At 39.1% G+C, this 12,632-nt stretch overlaps 1 protein-coding gene across 6 annotated transcripts in view; it reads left to right on the top strand.

Moving 5' to 3' along the window:
• Window positions 1-12,632, top strand: part of lama2 (laminin, alpha 2) — a 197,738-nt gene that overhangs the window by 137,426 nt on the left and 47,680 nt on the right. For all 6 annotated transcript variants that reach the window (XM_040125505.1, XM_040125503.1, XM_040125507.1 and 3 more), the window contains exons 33-38: window positions 1,565-1,689; window positions 1,958-2,044; window positions 2,455-2,648; window positions 5,836-5,978; window positions 6,845-6,943; window positions 8,614-8,725. In XM_040125505.1, the coding sequence (XP_039981439.1) occupies window positions 1,565-1,689; window positions 1,958-2,044; window positions 2,455-2,648; window positions 5,836-5,978; window positions 6,845-6,943; window positions 8,614-8,725 (760 nt within the window). The remainder of the gene's footprint in view (window positions 1-1,564; window positions 1,690-1,957; window positions 2,045-2,454; window positions 2,649-5,835; window positions 5,979-6,844; window positions 6,944-8,613; window positions 8,726-12,632) is intronic.

The following is a 12,632-nucleotide window of genomic DNA, read 5'->3' as shown; positions in this document are numbered from 1 at the left end:
GTTTTTATGCTTGAGTGCAGAGTGTGTGGGTGTGTGTCAGTCGAGTCTGCATCGGGGAAAATGTTCCCGCGTGTTTTTCTGGATACAGTGTGCACATATTTTGCATAGTATCTGTCAGAATAAAGTATGAATAGGTTTTATGTGTGTGTGTGTGTGTGTGTGTGTGTGTGTGTGTGTGTGTTCAGTTGTATAGTAGGCATAGCTCAAAATAAACAAACATCTCTGGATATGAAAATATTACTATTGTTTAGGTATGTGTATGGTTGTGTATGTCATTGTAATCTTGTGGTTATTCACATAACAGGTGACTGAAATGCTTCGAAGTAAGAGTATTTCAGATGACCTGCTTTTGAGAACGGAAGCTAATTAAACTCTTTGATGTGTGAGATCACACCTGTCAGCTAACATCCACAGTAGATTTTCGCTTCTGCGCAGGGTCTCGCAGCACCTCATCATGCAGGAGTGGAACTGGGCCAAAAAAAAAAAAAAACATTCATTTTTGAGCCTGGACAGCTACATTTCCTATCAGAAATATTCCAGACTAGATAAAAGTTTGGCCCTGGAATAGCGCAGGGTGGGTGGCGAAAGGAAATGATTAGCGATTTGCCCACTGCTTCATTAGGGATGCTCAGCACTGCAGAAGGAGCTGCAGTCACCCCGGGTACTTTGCAGTGACCGTCTGGATGTGTGCATTCATGTAAAGACTGCTCAATCGACGAAAAGTCAATAAAAATCATATGATGAGATCGTTTTCATCAGTTTGTCTCAGTAGAAAAAAAATAGAGACAAGCAGCTTCTGGCTTTGAGGAGATTTAAACTGAAATGATCTCTCTGCCAACATGTTATCAAACATTTCACTGCCAGTCTCTTGAATTTACCACCTCACAGCTAAGCATATAAGAGATCAAAAGTTGCTACCACTATCAAAAACCTGTGCAGTGAGCTGACAGTGAGTATAATAATACCGCTGCTATTTCTTTCAACTTCTCCTCTGGTGTCGGGGTAAATTAACCAATGGTTCCAAGATAATTATCTCACTCACCAAAAAACAAGCCTCAGTCAGTAATCAAGGAGGGGATGATGGGTCATCGTCAAGTTGAGACGATTAGGCACATAGAAGGGATTGTGCACAGCTTATGAGTTATACTAATTTCTTCTTCCTCCTATCTTTGTTGAAATATGCTACATTATGATCATCCACAAACCCAGATGCCTATAAACCATAAAAAAAAAATTATTATTATTTTTTTTTTTTGAATGTGCCAGTGGCAATATTCAAATACAACAAGATAAAAGTGTAGCTTAACTTCTGTTAATTTAATTTGAAAATTAGTTCAACCCCTCCCCAAAAAAAACACAGCTGCCTTGTATTATGCTCACACATTCAAATTCTGCATTTAAACCAACCACACTCATAAAGAACTCATGCTGGATGGAGAATGATGGGAATTTTAACACCCGCACTTTGGGGTTAGAGTCATGGAATGGTTAGAAGATTAATAGAAGTCAGTCTAGTGTCTTCAAAAATGTAACACAAATTTCACGGGTGTGTTTGCGTGTGTAGAACTGTCAAGACAACACAGAGGGTGATCGATGTGAGCGCTGCGCTCCGGGATTCTACGGAGTGGTCCGAGGTTTTCCTGACGACTGCAAAGCCTGCGCCTGCCCCCTTACCACCTCAGAGAACAAGTAAACTTTCTGTGTTTATTTATCTGTCTTATGTTTTATTTGTATGTTTTTTTTTCTACAAAGAGAAAGTATCATGTATCACTCCCGTATCATGTTGTATTTGTAACATATGACGTATATTGTCAGCATATTTACATGTAGGTTGTAAACATCTAAAAATGTTTATTATGTTCAATGGAATTAAAGTATTTCTTTACTTGAAAATACTTAGTTTAAAGACGTAAGCATTTTCAAGTCTTTTCTGAGGAAAATCTCTTCCTGTGTCTAGTTTCAGTCCTACCTGCGTAGCGGAGGGATTTGATGACTACCGATGTACCGCCTGTCCTGAGGGATATGAGGGAAAATACTGTGAGAGGTCAGTCATACAGAAAATCACAATTTTACCCATAATTATTTAAAGCAAGTTGAGCTTAGAAATCGTAAAAATTTCATGTAGGTTAGATAATTGATCAAATGCACAAGGCAATGGGACAAAGTTATTGACAATACACATTTTTTTGGAATTTTGTATAACAGGGTGATGCAGGCACTGAGCTACATACATCTATAGCTATCATCATCTGGTGGGGACTGAGATAATTGGTGATATGTGTGTACTTTGTAGCGTAAAACTGTTGAAGGGTCAAGTTTGGGTACATTACCAACCGGTGCTGGGGAATTATTCTCGTTTCCTGTTTACGCACCTTTGTCACCAGCTTCATTGGTTTACAAGCAGCAGCAGCAGTAGTTAACCCTTCCCCTTCTTGCTATGACCCCCCTGTCCAGATGTGCCACTGGTTACCACGGTAACCCGAGGATGCCAGGCGGCCACTGCGAGGAGTGTAAGTGTTCCTTGTGGGGGGCGTTGCCCGGACCGTGTGACCCTGTCACGGGTCAATGCCGTTGCAGGGTCGGGGCATCGGGGAAGTCGTGTGACCAGTGCATGGACAGGCATGTGTGTGGACCTGCTGGGATCATCTGTAAGACTAACACACAGCTTTTTATACATTATCATTCTTCATGCTCTTTTTTTATCCATCCTTTTCTCTCTTTCTTTTCATCCAGGGTGCCTGAAGGCTGAAAAATTTTGTATAGAGCTTACAGTTTCAAAAGAAATGAGAGGCATTAGGAAGATGCAGGTTTTACTGTAGATGTGGTTGGAATTATGAGAATGTGAACCTTAGTACATTTATATACCATTAACTGAAATAGAAAATTAACTTAAAATTTTAAATAATTATAAAGGCCTCTTTGACCAGTGTAAAACAACAGAAGCTACCACAGAAATAGCCCAGCATTCCAATATTGGATGCCACACTTAATGAACCATACAGACATCCTCTCTGTCTTTTTTTTCCTATTTTTTCTTTTTCTTTTTTTCTTTTTTGTTCTCTCTGGTGGCCCATCACCAAGCATTGTCACCTAAGGTTGTGATTTTTACTTTATTTTGGCAATGAAATGCAAATGAGCAGTAGAACCCCTTTCTCCAGTTGCCATGGGAGACGGGATCGTGGCAGAAGTCAGATTCAAGTCATTTAGAAAATAATTTCAATGTCATTTGGAGCTAATTTAAACTTAATATGACCATAATGGCAGGGCCAATTCGCTCCCATTAGCATGTCTAGAGGTAAGTGTATGTGCGCGAATGAGAATATAGAAGAAAAGGTTGTAAGACAGAGGCTGATGTGAAATTGCCTCTGTCAGGTCAGAGAGGAAATTGCTTGCTCAGGTCCTTTATGTGTTCAGACACAAAGCGTGTGTTCATAAATTGGCATTGTGAGTGCTGCGGTGCACCCTGACACCAAACTGGTCGCCTCTGCGTCCAGACCATAATCAAAAGGCCTGATGGTTTACACAGAGTGGAGCGATCAGACGGCCGTTCACTTGTCAAAGAGTGATTGCACTCTGCGTTTTGCCTGTGCTCTTCCCTTTCTCCCATTCCATCAGTCGTAACCGAGCACTTTGGGAGTTTGGCAGTTTTGAGTGAGGAAAACGCAAGTAGCTCTCACATCAGCTGCATAACATCAATTGCATAGAAATGTAGCTAAATTTCAGTAGTTGATCTCATGGGTTGCATTATTAAATGTTGCCCACATCCATATGAGAGGTACTGTTATGTTCAAAATTCATGTATATTTTACAGGTGAAACAAAATAATATGGCATCAGGTTATAGCTAAATTCGCTGGAAATCCGCTGATAAACTTTAAAAAAAATCCTATAAGCTGTTGCAAAGATGGACTCGTAAACATAACGCAAAGTGACTTGAAGGACTTAAAAACACAAAATGTACAGCGCCAGTCATTTCAAACAGCTGATACAAAGTAAGAGAGATGTATACTACCTGCAGCTTTGCAGCAAAACTATTTTTTAGATTAAAGCGAACTTCTAACTGCTGTAAGTTACTGTGTAAGGAGCACAGGCACGGGTTTTATTATTGCACTTGGCACGTGTGTGTGGATTTGCAGTTTGAAGCATGAGTGTATTCAGCTGAGCCAGAGCTATTCGTTCCAATTCACCCAGGTTTACTGTTGGGCTTGTAGCTTCCATAGTTCTGATGAAGCATCGTAATAAACAACACATTGTGACGTAAAAATGTGATCATGTGGATCATTGGTCAGAAAAAATTATTGTGGAATGAGCTGCATTGTAGTTTAAACGCTTAATATGGCTGTAGAGATTCAAAACTCACAAACTTCTAAACAAGGAACATCTGACATATAGCATAGGGTGTCATTTCTCGCAATGAAACTGATGTTGATAAATAGTTGTATGTTCAACCCAACTATCTTAACTGTAAATCCATTTTAAAGCTATTTAATTATTACCAAGTAGACTGGTCAGCCACAGTTTTGCCTTGAAAGTAAAACTACTTTGTTGGTCAATTATCCTTTCCTATAATGTCTAAAGCTTAACCCCAAATTTTAGAATTTTGTCTTGTAGTATAAAATTGTAAAGTATATTGTGAAATGTAATTAAAAATGCATCATGTTAGCAGGGTGTAAACAACTACATAGTGCTCCACTGGCACACTGAGAAAAAAGTGTTAGAGGTTTTATATTGACATTAAAATGACTTTTTTGTCATTTATTGGCATTTTACAGTAATTATACAGTATTATCAAAATCGAACATGGACATGAACTAACATGAACTTTTTAATGTGAGGCTACGGCACAGCTGAATCATCTCAACAAAGACCCAGTTAATTCTCCAAGCAAACTTAAAGCTAGACATACATCCAGCATTTTGGATGCGGACTCCTCAGATGTGGAGAATTTGTTCCTTAGAGTGTGCTGTGTTTTGCCAAACTATCCTAAAGAGGCGACCAACATGCACCACAAGCAGCAGGCAGTGGTGGAAGTTTGGCTTTCACGCTGTGTCTACAATTCTTCATCACGGGGATTCTTGAATGGCTTGGATTTGACAAGCAGCTATTTATTCCCGCATACGATGTACTGTGCATTTACATTTGTGTGTAAGCATGCGACTGCCTGATTGCAGTGGTGTATCTGTGTGTTGTGGTTTTGTCAGATATTGATAGAATGGAACAGTTTTTGTTTTATTTAATTTATCTTTGATTTCCCTTGTCAGAAATTTTAATTTCTGCAATAAATCAGCCTTAGGCTATAGAAGGGAAGAGAAATTCACACACGCGCAATACAGAAAAATGTGTATGCGTGTGTCTGAGTGAATTCCCTGGTGAGTGTGTGTGTGTGTTAGTGTGTGTGTGTTTTAGCCTGCAGTGTGTACTCATAATAGGTGATTTTGCCTCTCTGTGCCGAATTTCACGCATCGGCAGCCCTATTTTTCCGATGCCAGAGTCACTTAAACATGAAAACACAAGCAGTCACCACAATCACGCACCGATTTGTTTACAGACTCACAAATAAAGCATATAAACACAGATTCAGCTGTAAAAAAAAAAAATACATGCATGTGACTTCCTTCATTTCTCTTATTTCTCTCTGCCAAGTCAAAACTAAAACTGTCTTGAAAATTTGACACACTGCGGTACACACACAAAAACACAAACACAAAACCAAGCTAACTGTCTGTAAATCTCTCAAATAGATGTAGCTGGCCTCGTTACGCACTGGCTGATGTATAACTGTGTTTTTTTGTTTTGTTTTGTTTTGTTTTTGTTGTCACGTTTTTTCTTTTTCTAGCCTGTGATGATGAGTGTTCGGGTCTGTTGATCAGTGATATGGACCGCCTGTACCGCATCATCACCGATGTCACTCTGACCACACCCCTCCCACCACCTTATAAGGTGTTGTACCGCTTCGAGAACATGACAGAGGAACTCAAGGTAAAAAAAAAAAAATCTGCGTCAGACTGGTTGGCAAAGATATTTTCAGTTAATATTTGACTTATGTACTAATGCAAGGTGATGTCATTACTTTCAGTTAACTCTATGTGGATCTGTTTGCTACTTGTTTATATTTTCAAACAAACGCTGTTAGGGGGTGGGGTCTAGCAAATGATCAGTTGTACGAAATTCTTTTGATATACTCGCTTCTTACTTATTTTTTAATAAGTATTTTTCCGTTCTTCCTTTCCTGTGAAAATTACTTTTTCACGTACCGTGAAAAAAATAGACAGCAGGAAAAGCCAGATACAGACAACATATTAATGGCCTTATGGAATCAAAAAAAAAAGTTAAATGAAGTACATGGTTGTAATGGCACACCAGTCATTCAGCTCACTCAACCTGCACTAGTTAGAGGAGCACTGTCATTAACATTTCTTTGTGAGCTTGTCTTCAAGTGTCAATCAAAGTGTTGAGAATACTAATATTTTCAGTTTTTCCTTAATTACCTCCTGCTCAAATACAAGTGCATTGTCAACAACATGGTGTGCACTGCTGCTACACTTGATTAACACGTACTGTATTTTCACTGAAGTTATGATCTGTGGTTGGATTACAATTTCATAAATTCTTTGTTGCATTTAAATTATTTTATCACCGTGTTTATGGTGACATAATCACAATATATTGAGTTTTATCAGATATGTTTTCTGTTCTTCCTTCCTTGCCTCCTGTCCTCGCTCGCTTATCCTCTTCTTTTCAGCTCTACAGCAAAGAGCCAGGCAGTTCAAAAGCCTAGCCCTGGGCCAAAATGTGTCAGACATTTCTCTCTGTAATTCCTTCATCTCTCTGTTTCTCTCCTGCAGCACATGTTGTCGCCTCAGAAAGCTCCGGAGAGATTACTGCAACTGGCCGACTCCAACCTAGGATCACTGGTTGTTGAGATGGACCAACTACACAGCAGGGTACAAACACAATTGTTTGTCTCTTAGCTTGACTTTAGTCTTTGTTTTTGTCTTCCTTCCTTTCTCTCTTTATCCTTCTTTCACCTTCTTTTCTCTGTCTTTCTGTAACATAATGAGATGGAGAAAATGTAGAATTTGGCAGGGAGTGAGATCATAGTTTAAGGCAGCACTTGTTTACAAAGAACACTAAAGGCACAAGTCTAGTCATTTCTATAACAAGCTGTGGATAATAATAGTGGCAGAACAAAAAAAAACGTAGGACCAGTTCTGCAGTATGTTAATTAACATAAAAAGCAGTACAGAAAACAATTCAACCTCTATTCTAACATGTTGATAGAGTGTTAGAATAATAGTTTTATGGGACTGTGATTGGTGATTAGAATGAAAAATCACAGGCACATTATAAAACATTCGGCCCCTGGGCACCATACCTGGATTAACCTGCTAGTGGTGGTAATTTCATCAAACACATATTAATTTTAAGAATATGCAACGTGTAATAAGCACAGAACTGAAATGATGAATGTTTCAGAACTGGATTTTGGCACAGTACTCCTCTTCAAGAGAGGACTTGCAGATTAGAAAACAAAGCAGACCCACCTTAAAGGTTGTGGTAGATTTTTCTTGCAAACAAAAACATGTTATGTCTATATTCAGTGTTTTGTTTTTTTTTTGTTTGTTTTTTTTTCAGTGTTTTGTATACTTGAGGTCAAGTACATTTTCTTCCTCATTTGAAAAGCTGGTTTTTATTTTAAAAGATTTTAAGTCATGCATTGTCTACATCCATGTTTGCTTGCTAGTGGTCTTCCTCATTGCTTTGTTTATGCGTTGCTATGTTTGTTTTCTCGTGCTACCACCACCAGCCGTTGATCAGCGGCATAGCGGCATTCAGATACCTGTTCACCCTTTGCATGTACATAATAAAGGCCAAACAGGAACCCACGTGACAGGATATGAATAGAATAATTGGCCTGTGCCTGATAGGCCTGCTTAGGAATCCAACCAATGCTTAAAAATGTTTTAAATAAATCATTTTTTTTGATTTTGGATTAAACATGTTCAATAAACAGCTGAAAGCATTTCTATGTCTTTACCCTCATAAGGAATGCAATAATCTTCGCAGACATTTTGTTTTTATTTTACAGTCTTTATAGTCACAGTTATGTCACTAAGAGGAGTTAACCAAAATAGAAAAACACTGTTTGTTCGGAGAGAGTCTACAAATGCCAAGCAGAGAAAAATAACACTCACATTCAGGCTGTCAAGCATCACCCTTTTAGGGACTGGGGCCTTGACATTTGTTGACAGCAATGATATCATCCACACCACATCACACACATACTCATACACACACAAGAGCTAAATTGATATAGCATGGATTTCATTCATTTCTCATATTCCTGGTCTTCTCTATGTCTGCGTGTTTGTGTGCATTAATGTGTGGGGTTGTATTTTCTTGACAACAATTCATCCATGTCTGTGTTTCTGTATATTGAGCATGCACACACACAATAATATTGATTGTGTGTATGAATTGCTGTCGTCGTCTGTCATTCTTTTACATCTAAAAACTCACCCTCCATCCTCTTCTTTCCTTTGTTGGAGATGTCAATATGTTCATTTATTCAACATTTTTTATTATTTCATGGCTTGTGTGTTTTTGTGTGTAGGCCACTAAGGTGTCAGCTGATGGAGAACAGGTTGAGGATGATGCTGACAGGATTCATAAAGGAGCTGAGACCCTGGAACAGTTCATCAGGGATACATTGCTGGGAGCTAAAGGTAGCAGAAATGAACACCACCTCTCCTCCATTAACTGCCTCCATATCCTGCCAACTGGGATTTCTGGATTTATCTGTCTACTGTCTCACTAGTTTCATTTGTCATTAGAGTTCATCGGATTATATTACACTATATTAAATGTAAGGTATCCCTGTGGGAAATCTGGGTTATTGCATTAGACGATAATATGATATATAAGAATATGAAGAGGTGAGTAAAGAAGCTAATGAAATGAATTATACTGACAGAACATATTAAAAAGCAGCAATTAAAAGAAGATTGGGCTTCCTCAGAAAGACCTAGTTGAATTGGATGCAAAAGAAATACTATAAGAATAGTGTCATTATTATCAAGACTAGCTTCGGTGTTACTATACCAAAAAGCAGAGACTTTGTGTTACAACAGCCTGAATTTAATCTATTTTATCAGGCCCATCTTTTGAAGGGGAGGCATCATCGAAGTGAGACAACCAAGACATCTTTCTGCCTCGTTGTTAGCTCACTAATTTAAACTTATCTTAAACACAATGGCTGATGGCCCAGCAGCCAGATGCCAGTGCTCGGTGCCAGCTGCTTGGGCAAAATGTTGCCTGAACAATAAAGACAGATCCATCAAGCTTCAGCATCACTTACCATGGCGATAAACGCTCTCCCCAAGCTCATAAGGTGCAATGACTCAGTTTGTTTCATCCTGTTTGGCAACTGGTTAGCAAGTAGCAAGTGCCTGCTGCCCTAGGAGGGTGGTGTGTATGATAACAGGGAGGAACTGTACAGACAAGCCAGTGAGGGTAGAGGGAAACACTTGTTCCAAAACAAATGTTAGCACACATGCATACAGCCATGCATGATTACAGCAATTTCATTTGATGCTGATATAAGTTAATAGCTGACTGTAAGCAAGAAAATCCTATTTTCTTTTCAAGTATTGAGTGTACATGATTTATTTTTGCGCTGCAAGTGGAAGTTACATTACTATTGACACAGCAATAATGCCACTTGGGAGCAGCAGAAACCAGCTTTAATCTCCACGTTAATATTATCACCTTTGTTGACAGTTGAAATGGCCAAAACACACTTATTTACACATCCAGCAGATATGGTGCGACATTGTCATTCATGTGGAATCATGGGTCTGGCCACCTATTGTATGTAAGTCCAATATTCAATCTCCTTTTTGCTCTGTTTTGGTTTCTACCAAAGGAAAATATATGACTCCTTAGCTGCTAAATGCTCCACTAACTTCACCAGCTAGTCACTGATATCATCTACATGTCTGCTGTGGAGCTGGCCAGGTTGTGTAGTGTGTAGTTTGGAAACAACACTGATGAGAGTGATGAATCAAAACAGTGAAGTTAAAAATAATGAGCTGAAAAGACGCTGAAACACTCAGTAGAGCTAAAGGTAACTGCAGAGTCAGGTGATACTTTTCTGTGGGTTCGTTGCTAGAGGTGCGACCTCTTTCGCTTATAGAATAATTTCATCCATTGTATTAATAAAAATATTGACCATAGCAGCTGAGATGGTTTTTTGTGGTCAGTTTTTTCAATGTTTCTCTGCAGTTTGATGATAAATTACGAGTAAATGAATTAACTATCCACTTACTCACTTACAAAGCCTTTTTATAGTGTTAAATCCTTGCCATTTACATTGTGTATCAGTTCTTTATGATTGTCTTTGCTTTGCTACAAACCACAAATATTAGATGTCTAACCATTGCTCCGGATTTTAATGCTGTCCTACAGCAGGACACTATGCTCCCACTGGTGTGAAACAATCTCTGAGTCAGAACTTTGTGGTACAGCCCAGATGGTTCACTGTCAGTGGTGGCTTCATACAGAGGACTCATCTCTTTCTCTGCATGTATAAGTAGTAGGTAGTTGTTCACTTCAGCTTCAGTATCTCTTTGCCAGTGCAGCTGCAGAATCTCCTCCCTCAGCTGCTGCGTCAGTGGCTATGTGACCAGCTTGTGATGTGTTTTATTCAGTCACAGTCCTTGCATACACTCCACTGGCTCATTGGAGTCTAAAGGGGGTTTCAGTGCTTTGTGCAGTGTTTCCAGGCCATCAGTATCCTTCTATGTGGGAACTAATGTTTTGTCAGTGGACAAGACTTGTGCAGTTCTTTTGCTCAAGCCTCTCTTCACCATCTTTGACCAGGAGTGCCACCTTGCAGGTCACTCTGACCACTTTTGCTGGAGTTGCTCCAGCTCCTCTTTATTTGCTGCTGTTGCTCAAGATTCACTTACTCACCTTGTTCTGGAGCTTTCATCTGTAGATGACTTTTACTCGGTTGCATGAGAATGTAGATGTTCAAACTTTCCATTATACTGAGCAGTTTAAGGACTTCCCATCCATTTTGGCTGAAACCTTGGATTAAAAGTTGAGCTCAATATGGGAAAAAAAACCTTAAAATCCTCAGAAAAATTTAAAGTTTAAACATTTACAGTTCAGTGAAAACTGAACAAACTTTGCTGATGAAAACCATATAATACTGCCGCAAACTCCATAACAAGCGAGTAAATGGACCCTGAGTGGAGATTGTTTAGTCAACGGTTCTTCTAGTTTTTGGTAACTTTGCTAAGTTTCATTTCTCTCTGTCCATTGTTGAATCTTTCTAGTGTGTTGTCCTTTGTATTTAGTCTTTCATTATGTCCTGCTTTCAGACTGTCAAGGTTAAAGAATCTGTGTGTGTTGGTGGAAAAAAAAAATTGATAGGTATGAGGATCTAGTCTTTGTAAATTTCAGTACAATAAATTTCAATCTCTAGGTGTATTTCCAGCTTAAAGTCACTTAAAGCTCAAGTCAAGTGGGTTGGACTCACCTGCACTTCTAAGTAACTCTCACTCCTCCAAACCCATGTTAAAAAAAACACATGTGCTCTATGCAAAAACTGTGCAGTAAAAATAATTAGTTATTTTTATTACTGTTATGAAATTTTTATGACTTCTGGGATGAAAAGAAAGTCACCAAACCAACACATTCTGACTGGCTGTGATGAAACTGTCCTCTCCTTGTTGTTGCTCCTGGCTCTATGGCCCTCTGCCTAATCACAGTGTGATTGTGTGTGTTTCTGTGTGTGTTTCAGAGAGAGACAGAGAGAGAGAGAGACAGTGTGTTGTTGCTCACTGGATGATTGAGAGTAGCAATTAGAAGCTTAATTAGCGGCTATTACACACACACACACACACACACACACACACACACACACACACACACACACACACACACACACACACACACACATTCAAACTACATACACAAACACTGATGCAGATGTGCATACATTCATACAACTGTGCACACACAAAAACACACACAGCCATACACGCCCACACATAATGAGGCAAGAAAATACTGTACACACTTTCCTCAGTGTGTGTGCCTGTGTTTACTAGATACCATAATATGATTCCATCCACGTTTTAAGTGTTTAATTGGCTTTTAAATCCCACTATGTAATTATATGGCTGTGAGACACACAAACACACACATACACTCTTACAGAATTATAGACACTCACACACGCACACTTACAAATTCAGCGTGTGCACACAGGCACACATTTAGTACAGCTGGTCATTAGCATGATGGCTTTAGTTCTCTGTTGGCTCTAGTCACATCATGTTTACATTTCAAATTAGAGGAAATGCTGCATTGCCACACACACACACACACACACACACACACGCACACCGACCCAACCACCCACACACCTACAGAAACTCATACAGACACACTACGTAAGCTTTAACTTGCTTTAATCATATCACGTATACATTTTAAATGAGAGAGGAACACACCATTACTGCAGACACATTACACACAGTTTGCTGCATACACATGTACTTTATGGAGGTGCACAACAAACTCTCTCCTCTGTTTTGCTATTGCATCAATAGATACACATGC

This window comes from Xiphias gladius, chromosome 4 (genome assembly GCF_016859285.1).
Source record: "Xiphias gladius isolate SHS-SW01 ecotype Sanya breed wild chromosome 4, ASM1685928v1, whole genome shotgun sequence".
Classification (NCBI taxonomy): Eukaryota; Metazoa; Chordata; class Actinopteri; order Istiophoriformes; family Xiphiidae; genus Xiphias; species Xiphias gladius.
Note: the sequence above shows the minus strand (reverse complement) of the source record. Positions and strands in the feature narration are given on the sequence as shown.